The sequence below is a fragment of the Dipteris shenzhenensis genome, chromosome 20 (assembly GCF_047967505.1).
Source record: "Dipteris shenzhenensis isolate YYH24624 ecotype China chromosome 20, Dip_SZ_1.0, whole genome shotgun sequence".
Lineage (NCBI taxonomy): Eukaryota > Viridiplantae > Streptophyta > Polypodiopsida > Gleicheniales > Dipteridaceae > Dipteris > Dipteris shenzhenensis.
The window spans coordinates 9,906,364-9,922,897 of NC_141615.1; the positions used below are offsets into that span (position 1 = coordinate 9,906,364).

The 16,534-nt window shown below is 40.5% G+C and overlaps 3 protein-coding genes across 3 annotated transcripts in view; all 3 read left to right on the forward strand.

Annotated features, from left to right (window-relative positions):
* LOC147889244 (cilia- and flagella-associated protein 73-like) overlaps positions 1–885 on the forward strand; it is a 41,171-nt gene extending 40,286 nt beyond the window's left edge. The window contains exons 5-6 of the mRNA XM_087392011.1: positions 314–566; positions 712–885. Of these exons, the coding sequence (XP_087248137.1) occupies positions 314–566; positions 712–885 (427 nt within the window). The remainder of the gene's footprint in view (positions 1–313; positions 567–711) is intronic.
* Positions 886–2,798: 1,913 nt separating this feature from the next.
* Positions 2,799–4,508, forward strand: LOC147889245 (uncharacterized). Its single transcript, XM_087392012.1, has one exon. It carries the CDS (start codon positions 2,814–2,816, stop codon positions 4,506–4,508), a length of 1,695 nt encoding a protein of 564 aa, XP_087248138.1. The 5' UTR covers positions 2,799–2,813.
* Positions 4,509–5,650: 1,142 nt separating this feature from the next.
* The window catches only part of LOC147889246 (pentatricopeptide repeat-containing protein At1g03540-like), a 59,861-nt gene continuing 48,977 nt past the window's right edge, over positions 5,651–16,534 (forward strand). Inside the window, exon 1 of the mRNA XM_087392015.1 lies at positions 5,651–5,876. Coding sequence (XP_087248141.1) covers positions 5,651–5,876 — 226 coding nt within the window. The remainder of the gene's footprint in view (positions 5,877–16,534) is intronic.

The following is a 16,534-nucleotide window of genomic DNA, read 5'->3' on the forward strand; positions in this document are numbered from 1 at the left end:
CGTGGCTCTATCCCTTCCTTCATTTTGTGTCAAGTAAAAAGAGGAATGGTCATTTGTTCAAAGGTTCCCTCGCTGTCAAAATATATACTCTTGAATTATCTTTCCGTCTAGGCAAATGATTAATATTCTTCTTTGTAACATTACATTGCACGATGTATTTCTGCCTTGATCTTTGATCTTGGAGTTTCTTCCATATTTAATAGAAGTCCTTTAGTTGAAAGAAAAGGAACTCTTTTCAAGCTTGTTAACTGTCTGAACAAATAGTTTATGCTAAAGTACCTTCAGTTTTGAGGGTTTGCTCTTTGTTTGACAGGCATTCAACTCTCACATCCACAAATGACGACCTGAAAACTCATATAGAAGAATTCTCAGAAACATTAGAGAAACTTCATGTAGATTTGCAGGCCTACCGTAAGTCTTCTCATGATGAAGTGCTTAACCTGGAGAATGATGTGAGTTCTGCTAAGCAAGTTTCTGAAAAGAAAAGGCGAGAAACTCGTGAGATGCAGTTGCACATGGATTCAGTTCTTCAAGTTGCAGCATCAAAGACCCTTGCGCGTGGGCAGGTCTGATGTTCTCTATCAAGATATATGTATCCTGCGGACAACTTATTTGCCACACAAATATGCTTTCCCCCCTGATTTGCCTTAAATTTGAGCATCAGAACCTTAGACTTGTATCCTTGCTTTACGTTTTGCCTTTTTTTGGCAGGTTTGTATGGCGGCTGAAAACCTTTTCTCTCGCGTTTGCCATTGTTCTATGATTAACCATCCAGATCATACCAGTCCTCTTAAACAGCTTGATGTAGTAGGAGATTATATCACAGATATCAACCAAATTATACGGACTTACAAAGGGTCTAGTTTCCGGAGTATCAATTCATAGATGGAAATTTGAGATTGGTCGAGACATGCATACTTCAATTCTGGATTTTTGGTGAATTATATTTGTTACATACTATCTCTCGGCAGTTCCTGTATTCAAAACACTGAAGTTGGCAGACCAACATTGTCACTAAGCTACTCTCTCTCTCCAATTCTGTTATGAAAGAGAGCATTGTTTGGTATTTGGGCGAATGTTGGTGTTTCTCTCCTAATGATGGAGTGTCAATATTTGATGGTAAGGCTTTTACACCAGATGTTACGAGTACTCCTGCCTTTTGGTGTTTTATTCATTTAAACGAACATGTGATGTATTATGGCTTTCAACTTCCATCGATGACAGAATCGCATAAAAACCCATGTTTACTCTATGAAGAGGGCCTCCTTCGCAGTTCTAATTACTAAAAGGCTAGCTGACCATCAGTGTTCTACGTTATTCACCATAAGTTGGGAGGACCTATGTGTGCCCTTAAGGATGGCTTAGGGGGAAATGAAACCCATGACACAGTTGTATAAGAATGTAACTTTTGTGAAACAACATAACATGTAATAGATTTACATGTAATTCAAATCCATTTGATGAAAAGTAATTTATTGCTGCTTCAAATTCAAGAGTAAAGATAATGACAGATTCACCTTTAAGAATGAAATTGTATATAATGTATTCCAGGAAAGAAGCAAATGAAAGCACTATTGCATCCGTACACGTACGGTCCTTTTTTTCGTACGGATTCCGTATGTACGGACGTCCGTACGGATTTTCGTACGTGCCTTTTTTTTTTGGGGGGGGGGGGGGGGGGGAAATCGGGATGCGTATCTTATATTATTGCTTGGCTCCTATTTTCGAATCCGTACGACGTCCTTGTGAAGGCTCCCAAATCCCAAGAAAGGTCGTACGTACTACATAGTACAGTCTACGCCCAAATTCCAATCACGATTCACCGACTCTCTGCCTGCACATCGACCTTGCTACCTCAAGAGCCTATTTAGGCAGAGCCCTCTATTTGAGTAGCCCTTTGCCCTCTTCTTCAACACCTTGCTGCCCTCTATTTAGGCAGCCCTTTGCCCTCTTCTCAAGAGCCTATTTAGGTAGTCCTTTGCCCTCTTCTTCAGTCTCGACTCCCGAGTCCCCTTAGCCCTTCACTCTTCTTCAGTTTGCCCTCTTCTTCAACACCTTGCTACCCTCTATTTAGGCAGCCCTTTGCCCTCTTCTACTTGCTTTGGAGGTGAGTGGTCACTGCAGCCCGCAGCTTGCCTCTACGCTCTACCTGCTCCAAGCATCAAGGTGATTGCAATGGCTGCTCTTTTTTCCTGTTTTGCAACAAGTGCTCTCTCTTTAGTTGATGCCATCTAACAGGGCAGCCTGCAAGGGCTTCAAGCCCTCTTTGGAAATCGTTCCTTTGCCCAATGCCTTATTTGCCCTCTTTTGCAAATTTGCAGCTTACAGATCTACAAATGGGAAGACAAAAAGGACCAGAATGGGAATTTGTAGAGGCCTTAAAGCCTTTGGGGAAGGGCCAATACACTTGTAAATGTAAATATTGTCCTTATTCATGGGATGGAGGACCGACCCGTATAAGGGCACATTTTCTTGGGCTCATAGGCTTGGGGGTTGACAAGTGTACCGCTCCTCCTGAAAATGTGAAAGATACTTGTCGAAGATTGTAGGCAAAGGCGGCCCTAAAAACTACTGCAAAATAGCTTATTGAAGATGTGGCTGATTTGGGAGATGCCTCAGTGAGTGGTACTGCAAGTGGAAATGCATCTAGCAGTGCATATGAGCCAAAGCAAAAGAAGTTGAAGATGTCAAAGGGAACCTTGGAAAAGGCATGGGAGTCACAAGCACAGAAGGATGCATACATTGCTCTCCGTCGTTTTTTCTTTGCAAAGGATATTCCTCATTGGAAGGTGAGGAGCCCTTATTTTTTGGAGATGCTTCGTGCCATTGGCCAAGTTGGGCCTACCTTTAAGCCTCCATCCTACAATGTTTTGCACACAACGGAGCTAACTAATGAAGCAGTATGCATAGATCAAGAGATGCTACAGTTTCGGGATAAGTGGAAAAAATATGGCTACACCATAACTTGTGATGGTTGGTCTGACACTCGACGCCGGCCTATAATCAATATTATGGTCTCATGCATATTTGGTTCAGCCTTCTTGAAGTCCGTGGACACAAGTGCGCAGTATAAGTTAGGGGAGTACATCTTTGGGATACTGAAAGATGCCATTCTTGAAGTTGGGGCTGAAAATGTGGTGCAGGTGTGTATGGACAATGCATCTAACTGTGTGCGGGCAGGAGAATTAGTGGAGGAAGAGTGGCCTCACATTTTCTATACTAGATGCACATGCCATTGCCTTGACCTCTTGTTTGAGGACATTGGAAAGCTTGCATGGGTGAAGCCAGTGTTGGTACATGCTAACATGATTGTGACATTTGTTACCTGGAAACACACCGTGTTAGCAATGTATAGAAAATTCAGCAAGAAGGAATTGGTGAAGCCAGCACAAACACGGTTTGCTTACATGTTTATCATGTTAGCAAACTTGTTGGATGAGAGGGTATACAATGGATTGCGCCGCATGGTTGTCAGTGATGAGTATTGCAAGAAGAAGGTGTCACGCACTGTGAAAGTACAACAGGTGTCTTCTATTATATTGGGTGCTTCATTTTGGCAAGATGCAAGACTCATTGTGAAGCTTTGTGCACCTATTTTGAAGATCCTTCACTTGGTTGATAGGGAAGGGGCTACCATGGGACTTGTATATGAACTCACTGATCGGATGGTCGAGAAAATGGCAACTATTGATGGGATTGAATCCTCAAAGCTGGCTGATGTTAGAGCCTTGTGTGTTGACAAGTGGAATATGATGCATTCTCCATTGCATGCGGCAGCGTTTGTTCTCCATCCTATTTGGAGAGAGAAAAATCCAGATAGTGACAAGGAGGTGCACGATGGGTGGATGGATGCCATAGAGCGGTACACCAAGTATGATGTTGACAGCCAAGGCACCTTATGTGATAAGTTGGATATTTACAAATCCATGTCAGGCACATTTGCTCGTGTGATTGCAAAGGATGAAAAGAGAATGCACCAAGGGGTGAAATGGTGGGAGACATTTGGGGCTCACACACCAAATTTGCAGCGGTTAGCTCTTCGAGTGCTCTCGCAAGGCACATGTGCTTCTCCTTGTGAGAGGAATTGGAGCACATTCTCTCTTATCCATACTAAAAGAAGGAATAGGCTGCTTCCAAAGAATACCGAGAAATTAGTATACATCCATACTAATTTGCATCTCATTTCCAAAATCAAGGAAAGGGGATTTGAGAAGATAGAAGTGACCCTAGAAATGATCAACAAGGAGAAGGATGATGATAGGCTGCTAGCAAGGCAAGCAGATACAGAGGGAGAAGACATTGCAGCCCCTATTGTTACACTTACAGGAACGATGGATGTTGCTACAGCTTCAAGCAACTCTAGTCTTTTGGAGTTCCATGGCGAGGCAGATGAGGATGATAGTGATGAGGAGGAGGAGGAGGATGAGGAGGGTGCAGGCATTGATGCAGATGATGATGAGGATGAGGATGAGAAGAGGATGAGAATGAAGATGCAGCTTGAGGCTTGAGCCTCATTGGTTGTGAATTGTCATGCATGCTTTATTTTCGGGCTGTGGCACACTGGCAGCCTTTTCTTTATGATGTTTTGCCTTTCATGTTTTGGTGTAGTTACTAGTACCTACTTCCTTTGATCATGGTGTTTTGGTGTAGTATTGATTATTGATCTATGATCTATGATTCCATCATTTGACAGTCGACACTATGTATCATGTATGAATCATGATGTATCAAAATCTAGAATCCAGATGACTACGGTCTCTGGAGGCTGGAGTCTTTCATGAATGATGAATCACGATTCATGACTCATGACTCATGAGTGATGACTTTAAAATTAATACAAGTTTCAAGTTTCACTTTAATACCTCTATGTCAATTTAATGTGTACAATGATCAATGATCAAACTATATTTTTCTGAAATTTTTTGGGTAAAACTAGGGTCACGTATGTTTCAGCCCCAAGGGCTGAATCATACTCCAATCATACTTCCGTACTCGTATGACATATGTGTATGGTAATAGATGGAAAAAACTATGAATGAAAGGATGTAAGGAGGGAACTCTTTTCATGCCTACTTCAAAAACTTATGGAAAAGCTTCTTCTTTTAAAAAATATTAACAGTAATATTACTTCACGTCTAGCATGATTTGTCAGTCGGATTAGTTCAAGCGTTGGGAAAAAAAAAAAAAACCTAATTGACCTAAATGGAAGTTGAAGAAGAAGCTTCTATAGAGGGTGGATCCTAGACCATCTCATGAAGAGAAAGGTAAAGCTCCAACTGAGCTTAAAACCAATGTTCATACGGTTGAGCCTAAAAGGGCTAAGGTGCCTAATATTATCAATTATAGGCCAGAAAAGTATTCTAGTCAGATGTCTGACCATAGTTCCAATATCATAGAGACCTGGTTACACAAATGGGATGAGGCATTCGCCATTTGTGAAATCATGAATGATATCAAAAAAATCCACGAGGCCACCCACATGTTTAATGAGGCAGCGGATAGATGGTGCATAAAGCAACAGAAGGCTGGAGTGGCATCCACTACTTGGGAGGGGTTTAAAAAAGAATTTAGAAAACACTTCTTGCCTCCCGACGAAGCCTCCTAAGCTTGGGATCAATATAGAAATCTTCGTCAGAGAAATTTATCAGTGATGACTGAATCCACTAATAAGTTTAGAGAAAGTGTAATGAAAGTTAATGAACCTTTACCTGAGTCGATGCAAGTAAAAGATTCTATCTTCGGACTGAACGATCGGATCAAGATTCAAGCTAAGTACGCAAACATGCTAGATGATGCAATTGCCATAGTCGAGGATGCCAAAGGAAACAGACCAAGATGGTTTGTGCAGGTTGGGACTCGGTATGAGTATCCACTCGGTATGAGTATCCAAAGAAAACTAGGTTTAAGAAGCAGTGGGTTAGCAAAGGGAGTGCCTCGGAGCCTAGTGGCCAAGCCAAGCAGGCGAACCCAATTGAGACTCCTTCTAAACCAGGTACCACGATTGGAGTGAAAATAAAAGTAACACCAATGGCAGCCCGAGCTTGGTTAAAGTCTTCTTTAACCCTAGAGCAAAAAGAAAAAGCGAGGAGAGAAGGCTTGTGTTTTGGATGCCTTCAGCCTCATCATTTTAAAGCTTGTCCATGAAACAAGGATTGTCGGATGGCTAACATTGTGATCTCAGAATGTGATGTGGAGATGGAGGGAATCCCAGTGTAGAACAGATGCGGATTCAGCTAGTGAGATCTTCTCAGAGGTCAGTACCTGTTTTGTTGTGTGTGTCTATTGCTAAGCTAGTAAACAGTGCACCTAATAATATCCTATCAAAGCCCTCAGCAATGGGATATACAGCCTTTAATGATATGGAGTTAATTAAGATGAAGGGGCAAGTAGCCAATCATGATGTCATTGTGTTGTTTGACTCAATGTCAATGCACAATGTAACTAACTCCAAGCTTGTGAAGAGGCTGAAATTAAAGACTAGTCCATCTGACTCTGCATATACAGTCAGGATGGTAGACATAAGTTCAACTGAAGTATGGGACCAAAGGGCTACCCAGTTGGAACTTCGAATTCAGGACTATGCAGAGAAGCTTGATTTCGAAATGACAAAGCTTACTTACGTAGATATAGCCCTAGGTAAGGCTTGGCATTCTAGGAAGAATCCAGCCATAGATTGGAAAAAGCACATTTATCAGTTCAAGATGAATGATGTGATGTATCTCTTATGAGGTGAAAAGGATATACCTCGAGGATCGTGTTGAGAGACCACACTCAACATCATGTGATTACATGTGCATAGCACTAACACATATAGAGTGCTATAAAGGAAAGGGTTAGATGCCCTAATCCTAACCTAAATGTGTTTGTATATATTCTACATTTTCAACTAAATCTAGTGTACACTTAGTCATTTGTGGTGTGCTCTCTAGCTCTATCCTCTCTCCTCATCTCCACTCTTCTCCTCTCCCCTCTTCATATTTTGTCATGGTATCAGAGCTGACATGGCATGCAAATCTGGTACTATAGCTAGCATTCTGAACAAGCATCCTTCCTTGACTGCTTTTTCTATTAGCTGAAATCCTTTCGATTTGTCTTTGATAGTGCATTCATCTCCGTCAAAGGTGACTTGGTAGTTGTGTTTCGTCATTTGACCTATTGACAAGAGGTTCTTGCTGAGCTTCGAAACATAGAGTACATCTTTCACCAATCCTTTTGTACTAGTGAAATTGTTCATAGGACTAATGCATGTCCCTTGAATTGGATTCGGTGTATTATATGCCGTATAGATGACATTCTTCTAACCTTATAATGGTTTCATCACTGTGAACCATTCTTGATGCTTTGTCATATGAGATGATGCACCACTGTCGATGTACTAAGGATCTTAATCTGCTTGGTCGACTTGATAGCTAAAATCCTCTTTTGAATTGCAATCAGTGTTGTCAAGATACACTGCATCGGTCTTCTGCATTTCCTCATTTCCAAAGAACATATTCCCATGTTCATTTGCATAATGACTGTGACTAGAATGTCCACCATGATGATTTCCTCTTCCGCGGGAATTCCATCGATTGCTGCTAGATTGACCGCCTTGGTCATATTGCTTCTTGTAGCAATCTCTTTCATAGTGTCCAAACTTATGACAGTAGTTGCACTAGATGTTTGACACGTTGGTGGATGCATTCGCTCTTTCATGACTGAAAGATAAAAGTCATGAGATCAGATAGAGGAGGTGAATACATGTCAGCATTCATGAACTTTTGCAGAAGTCACGGCATTCAAAGACAATTCACTTGTGCAGATACTCCTCAACAAAATGCAAGAGCTGAAAGGAGGAATGGTACTTTAGCAAAAATGCTTAGTGAGAAGAATCTTCCAAATAAGTATTGGGCAGAAGCAATAGCCACTACAAACTACTTGCTTAATCAGCTTCCTACCAAACCAATTCAGGGTATGACACCTTATGAAGCATTCACTAAACACAAGCCATGCATTGGGCATCTCCACATATTTGGTTGCATAGCATATGCCCACATACATGATGACTATCACAGGAAATTAGATGCGAAGTCATGCAAATGCATCATGGTTGGGTACAGTGAAGAAAGCAAAGCAAGTTGTATGATCCCATCAACCACAAGGTCATTATCTCCAGAGGTGTAATCTTTGATGAGGAATCAAAATGGAAAACCTCAAATACACAAGAGATAGATGCATCGATCATTCAATCATCTATAGAAAAGGTTGATGAAGAAGAGCAAGAATTACCAAAAGCACCCCGAGAAGAACACAACAACTCAGACGATCTACTAGGGAAAGCCGACCTCCAGCTGATTTGACATATGCTCAGAAAGGCAAAGCAATTCAGGTTAAAGCCACCAACTATGACCTTATGACTACCATCATGGCTACAGAAGAGCCAGTGTACTTCAAAGATGCAGTTGACAAGCCAGAATGCCAAACTGCTATGAATGAAGAAATGGATGCTTTATACAAGAACAATACTTAGTAATTATACGACCTTCCACGAGGAAAGAAGACCATAGCAAACAAATGGGTATACAAGGAAGTACAATCCAAATGGAAGTATTGAAAGATACAAAGCCAAACTAGTTGCAAAAGGATTTGCACATCAATATTGTCAAGATTATGATGAGACTTATGCTCCAGTAGCAAAGACGGATTCCATATAGTTCTTGATATCACTAGCGACACTCAGCAAATGGAATGTGTACTAGCTTAATGTCAAGAATGCATTTCTCAATGGTTATCTAGACGAGGAAGTCTACATGTAACAACCAGCAGGTTATGTTGAACCAGGAAAGAAGAATCAAGTTTTTCATCTCAAGAAACGTCTCTACGGCTTAAAGCAAGCACCTAGAAGTTGGTACAATAGAATCGACAAGTATTTTACTGATTTGGGATACATGAAATCCAATGCATATCATACTCTCTACTACAAAGTTCAAGGGGGAGAAATTACTATTGCACTTTTGTACATAGATGACCTGATTGTGAGAGGAAGCAAGGATAACTTCATCAAAAAGTTAAAATAAGACTTATCTACAGAGTTCGACATGAAAGATCTTGGACTTATGCACTATTGAGTTTTGGAGAGATTCAGATAGCACCTTCATGAGTCAGCTGAAGTATGTTGACAGTCTCTTAAAGAAGTTTCATATGGTAGATTGCAAGATTGCAACCACTCCCATGGAACAGATTTTAAACTTACTAAAGATTCAAAAAAGCCTACAGTCAATGACAGGTACTATTTGCATCTCATCGGATCCCTTATATATCTGACTATCACACAACCAAATATCTGTTATGCAATAAGCTCACTAGCACAGTTTATGGCAAATCCAAAACTGTCTCACTGTAATGCAGCCAAAAGAGTCCTAAGATACATCAGAGGTACAAGACATTTATTATAGAATACAGAGGAAGGCATCCAAGGTTGCATGGATACTGTGACAGTGACTATGCCGGAGATCATGAGACCAGGAGATCCACACAATGATATGCATTTTTCCTTGGTCAAGGTGCTATATCATGGTTGTCAAACAAATAGCCAACTGTTTCTTTGTCTTCGACTGAAGCAGAATATAGGGCACTCACTACAGGTGCATGTGAGGCTATATGGATCAGAAGACTATTGTCAGAAACATATTACTTTGATTAATCAAAGCCTGAATGAAAGCCAACAACAATATACTATGATAATCAATCGGCTCAAGCATTAGCCAAGAATCCAGTATATCGCTCTAGGAGAAAGCACGTTGATGTCAAAGAGCACTTCATTAGAGAAAGAGTGTTACTTGGTGACATCACACTGCAGCATTGTGATAGCAAAGAGAATGTTGCAGACATCTTTATCAAACACTCGGTAAAGAGCTTTTTGAGAAACACCAACAAGCTCTTGGTTTGACGTAGAGGAAGAACATTCCCATTACAGGGGTGTGATGGAATGTAATGCTCAGTTCTTCTTTGATTCCCCAAGGCGTACTTCATGATGTTGATATTGAGGGAAGGTGTTGAGAGACCATGTTCAACATCATGTGGTTACATGTGCATAGCAGAACACATATAGAGCGCTATAATGGAAAGGGTTAGATGCCCTAACCCTAACCCTAAATGGGTTTTTATATATTCTACATTTTCAATTAAATCTAGTGTACAATTAGTGTGCTCTCTAGTTGTGCCCTCTCTCCTCATCTCCACTCTTCTCCTCTCCCCTCTTCATATTTTGTCAGACATTTGGTTTCCATAATGGAAGTTTGAAAAACTCAAGAAGAGTTTTTGTTTCTTTGTACAACATCGGTAGAGCCAATTGATGATCCTTCGGCTAGCACTGATGTTACTTAAGATGGGGAGATGGCCAAGTTGGCTGATCAAATAGCGGAGGAGTTCTCTGACTGTTTTAGGGATAAGCTGCCTTATGGGTTACCTCTAAAGTGGAATGTTCAACATAAGATTGAACTAATCCTGGGGGCAGAACCTGTAAATAGACCTCCCTATAGGTTAAGTTTTACCGAAGAAGCGAAGGTGTGAAGACAACTGGAAAAATACCTCAAGCTGCGACAAATTCAACCTAGCTTCTCACCTCTTGCTTTGCCACCATTGATATTGAAGAAAAAAAAAGATGATACTTTCCGCCTTTGTATAGATTACAGAGCATTGAATAATATCATTGTTAAGCATAGGTATCTGATGGCTCAAATTGATGATTTGCTAGAATGCATTACATGGGGCCATAATTTTCAGCAAGATAGATCTTAAGTGTGGCTGGAGCCGAGAGGATGTGCATAAAACCGCTTTTAGAAGCAGGTTTGGACATTATGAGTTTTTGGTAATGCCATTTGGACTTACCAATGCTCCGGCTACATTCATCATGCTTATGAATGATTTACTACATCTGTATATCGGGAAGTTTGTAGTACCTTTTATTGACGACATCCTTGTTTTCAGCAAAAGTATTGCTGAGCATCACGAACACTTGAGAATAGTGTTCAATACTTTGAGAAAATCCAGTCTCTATGTAAATAAAAAGAAAATTGTACTGTGTATGGTAAGACTTGAATATTTAGGGTTCATATTACTCTTGAGGAGGTGGAAATGGACCCAAAGAAAGTGGTTGCAATATTGACTTTGCCTATCCCTCAGAGTTTTGCGATCATTCTTGGGATTTGTCCAATTTTATTGAAGGCATATCAAAGGGTATTCCAAGATAGTATCACCATTGACTGATCTGACCTCAAATAAAATACCTTTTATATGGGGAAAGAATCAACAAAAAAGTTTCAAAACAAGTTGTGGTCTTCGAACTAGTGTTAAAAATAGTTGATCCTCAGAAACCGTTTTTCATATTGAAACCAATGCAAGTGGCATTGTGGTAGGAGTAGTTCTTCTCCAACAGGGAAGGCCATTAGCCTTTAAAAGCACTAAGCTTTCTCCCTCGATGAAATTGGCCAACTCATGAATTAGAGTTGTATGATGTTATCCATGCTTTGAAAACATGGAGACATTATTTGTATGGATCATAGTTTTTATGTCGATGTTGATCATAATACTCTGAAACATTTCTCTAAAGCAAACTGACTTGAGAGGTCGCCAAGCTAGGTGGGCCGAACTCATGCAGGAGTTTAACATGATGATTCGATAGCAACGAGGGAAGGATAATAAAGTTGCCAATGCATTATCACGTGTTATGCATAATATGAGTTTCACAGTATTAGAGAGTGCTCTAATGGCCGAGATTAAAGAAACTCAAAGGGTGGACGAATTTTTTTAGAGCCTTTGGCCTAAGGCTCATGTGCCTAAACCCGGGGAAAAGGATGACCTGGCATCTCGAAAAGGCCAAACTACTGCAAGATGTACCATAAGAGATGGTATGCTGAAAAGATCTCAGGCAGAGAGTCATTCAACAATGTCATGATAGCCCATGCGCGGGACATCTAGGAGTCGAGAAGATGTATGATCTTGTGAGACGAGATTTTTTTTTGCCGAAAATGAAAAACTGAGATGTCAATTGTATTAGTGGAATGGGAAGTACAAAAAATTGGAGGTGGTAGAATACTTGATGGTTGGAAAAGCATTTCAGCTGATGCAACTATTCTATTAAAATAGTATGTTCAAGCTTGCTTGGTATGGCTCACAGCTACTACAAGTAGTTAGTCATAAACTGCATGCCTAGCATAGAAAATCACTTGTTTCCCACATGCATGGGGATGTGGCATGTTACACAACATGCTTATTCATGAGGACATCTCGAAGAGGATAGCTAATATCTCTTTGGGGAACTCTCCCATTGGAATTAAACCATAGACTAGACGATAACCAATGAATACCTGGTGAGGAACGTTTAGCCTTTTTCCTCTCCTCTACATGCATAGGATTGAGATTGACTGGAAGATGATCAAGAAATATGCGACACTACTAGAAGAAACTTTCAATCAAGCTCCATCATTGCCACTTTTGCAAGACAAATGTACCTTTTCAATCAAACCATCCTAGCTGCAGATGTTTTAGGAAAAAGATATCCAACACAAGCATCACAAAAGCTTCCCCACTAACAGATGTTATGATAAAGAATGCACGGCAATCTCACATTGAGTGGTCATCCTTTCCACATTCACATGAGCAGACAACAACCAAACATGCATAAGATGCCTTATCAAAGCACAAGAAAAGGATGTATGACATGCAATGTGAAGTGAAAAATGCAACAGAGTTGGGTAAAGGACCGTAAGGGGTTAGTGGAAAAAGGTGTAAGGGAGGACAACTACATCTAGCCTCTTCAACTGATCAACTTTTCTTCTATTATTAGGAGTTATATATGGATTTAAGAGCTATTAAAATGCCATCCAAAACATGTACCCCACCTTTCCCAATGGAAGAAGTCCATGTAGGATCCCATAGGATAGAATAGATGCATCTTGCAAGAGGTGTGAGAGCACAATGAAAGAAAGATGGTAGATCTCTATCTTATTGTGAGAGAGAGGACTCTCTCTTATAGAAAGGGGGAGAAGGTAATACCTTCCCTACATAGTGGCAATCAGCCCCTACATCAGTGGGAATCAATCCCTACATCAGTGGGATTGCCTTTGTCTTACATCATCACTTAGGTCACACACTAGACACATCATAGCACTTGATGTGCCTTTACAACACACACAAACACACATGTGACTCCCCTAGATGCACACATGCACCATAGACAAGCCCTTGATCATACTTACCCCAACAAACCCTCCCTCAAGGGTTTGCCTCTTGCAGTGTCAAGGATACATCTAGTCTCATAGTTTCTCATGCCATCTCATGGTGGTCAAGGATAAATCTATGGCTAGGCTCTCATGCTAGCAAGGGTTCCCAAGGGTGTGAGGTTCATAGAAATGGGATAGACAAAACACATATCACATGGTCTACATCATATAGTGACCAGAGGTGATTTACATTAACATATTCTTTTTGGAGTACTACTCCAGGCAGAGAACCTCAAAATTTGGCCAAGTGATGATAAACAAAAAAGACAAAGTGCCTAAAAAGCATAGTCTTCATTTTCTTCATTTGCTGATGGAGTTCTTCCTTCAGGCATAATTGCTTTATTGTTGAAGTAGTCCTTCTTGTCTTTGATCAACCAATTAGCTTTTTTTTTTGTAGACTTCTTTCCATTCACAACATTCCATATCTTCTTTTTCATAAGCATAAACTTGGCTTTTGTTTGCCAAGTATGGAAACTAGTTCCATCCAACTTCTCAAAAAAGGTCTTAGCTTCCATGGCAAGGTCTTACCCGAGGGCAGTGTCTAGTGCCTTACAAGTGAAAATATGAGCAATAAAAAATATTCCTTCAAAGTACAAGCATTTAGTGTAGCAAAGGCTTGTAACCAAATTCCATACTACAAATCATAATGAAAATGATGCTTTCACTTGCATGCTTCATAGAGGTGGCTAAATGAAAGTATTCCAAACAAATTCAGGTATAGCAGCTTAAAGTAAATCTATAGCCACAGTTGTACTAATGCTATTCAACACTTTAAAACATCAAAAATGCTAAAGTAGCATCTAATGTAGGATCAAACTCACAACATTGTCAAAACTGTCCAAAACAGAGACCAGAACTTGGAGGGTGCAATTCTCACAACTCATAGCTCTATTCAAGGGGATTTTTATGCAGGAAGAAAGCCTTATACCAGAGAAGAGCTACCAACAAGGAGGGGCGAAATGTTGCGCCAGGTCGCCATAGCCAGGCTTGAGAAGACAGACTGATTTCTCCTCCATCTCTTGTCCAAATGAGCTCAGATTTGAGCAGCAGCTTGCCCTCAGTGTCATCCAGCACGAGCTCAGAGGAATTTGCAGATAGGTAAGTACAGAGGTGGCATTGCATGAAATTTCATCAGAGAGTGTGAGTGTTGGCATTGCGTGTACAATCAAAATTTCTCTGATTGCTTACAGCTGGAAGTTTGCCCATACGTGAGGAGTTTGCAGCTCAAAGGGTTTGGGCAAAGGTTGCTTGAAGGCAGAGAACAGAGCTCTCAAAGATTTTGGGAAGAAGGAGGAAAAATGGAGAAGATGAAGAAGCTTGTAGTTTATTCTAGAGATAGCATCTAATGCTAGGCTAGGCTAGATCTAGAACCTAAAGCCCTGATACCATTTGTAGGATCCCGTAGGATAGAATAGACGCATCTTGCAAGAGGTGTGAGAGAACAATGAAAGAAAGATGGTAGATCTCTATTTTATTATGAGAGAGGGGACTCTCTCTAATAGAAAGGGGGAGAAGGTAATACCTTCCCTACATAGTGGCAATCAGCCCCTACATCAGTGGGAATCAATCCCTACATCAGTGGGATTGCCTTTGTTTTACATCATCACTTAGGTCACACACTAGACACATCATAGCACTTGATGTGCCTTTACAACACACACAAACACACATGTGACTCCCCTAGATGCACACATGCACCATAGAGCAAGCCCTTGATCATACTTACCCCAACAGTCCACAAAAGGCTTTATAAGCTAGCAACTCAAAAGGTTGCTGATAGAGCTAGCTTGAAATATGAAATGCTTAAGTGGATGGCCCAACAACAAATATGTGACATGCTCCATCTCACCATGCAGCATGATTCTCCATTGAATCGCATGGTTTTCCAGAGGTTTGGATGTAACCTCTAGCTAAAGGAAAGAAAAAAAGTTGCTCAGTAAACAATTACCGAGGTCAAACTTGTTTGGCACTATCATTGGTTAGCAAGTCGACTGAGCAATGTGGTCAAAGAGCAATTATGTTCAAGTTCCCCTTGAGCACAACTATGGCTTTTGGAGGAAAACATGCTGAAAAAAGGGGACTTTATGAGCCTTGTGGACTTCAAGAAAGTGTTGCTTTTGCATGCTTGTGCCAAAGGTCTTGAAACATTGCGTTTTTTTGGTAAGCATCTTTGGGGAAGCGTGTGCAAAAAGGTCGAGCATACTCTCTCTCTCTCTCTCTCTCTATATATATATATATATATATGACTCTCTCTCACTGCTGCCACTAACTCACCTTCTCTCTCTCTCTCTCTCTCTCTCTCTCTCTCTCTCTCTCTCTCTCTCTCTCTCTCTCTCTCTCTCTATATATATATATATATATATATATATATATACATATATATATATATGACTCTCTCTCATTGCTACCACTAACTTGCCTTCTCTCTCTCTCTCTCTCTCTCTCTATATATATATATATATATATATATATGACTCTTTCTCACTGCTGCCACTAACTGGCCTTCTCTCTCTCTCTCTCTCTCTCTCTCTCTCACACACACACACACACGTGCATGCATTTGCATGTGCACGCACAACCACACACACACACATTTTAAATTCCACACACACATGCACACATCTCCCTGACTCTAACTCCAAAACCACCACTTTATTGTAAGTTTGATAGTTTTTGAAAATCACCATAATGGTGATTCTTAGAATAAAATAAAATTCTCCCCACTTTTTTCATTTAGTACAAATTTCTCCCCAATTTTGTTTACCTCCATTCAATATTTTTAGTACCATTTAACACCTACTTAATAAGCCTCCCCAATCCCCGTTAATATTGCCATTTTTATTAGATAACTAAAACCCCTTTTTTTAAGGTTTATTTCTATTTTAATTTATTTTCTAATTTATTTTCTAATTCCTTTTAACTTTTAAATAACCATTTCCTCCTCTTTTTTGTTTATATCATTCCCATTCCTCTTACACGTTGGTGCCAAGCAGGAGGTGATTGTGTGCCATGTAGCAGATGATGAGGTGGTAGGGTGACATGGCCCAAATGAAGTGGATGATGACATGGCTTGGTGATGTGGCCTGATAATGTGGTAGTGTGACATGATGCCTATGTGGTAGATAAGACCACTAGATAACATGGCATATAGTGCTGGCCGGCTGATGTGGTAAGGTGCCACATGGTCACTATTAGACCAACCCCCTGAGGGTAGCCTTGGTGAAAAGGTGATGACATGGCATGGGGAGACCTCACCAAAATTGTAAGATTCC

Excerpts from the sequence above, each read along its gene's own strand:
- LOC147889245 (XM_087392012.1), top strand. The coding sequence starts at position 2,814 with ATGCTTCGTGCCATTGGCCAAGTTGGGCCTACCTTTAAGCCTCCATCC.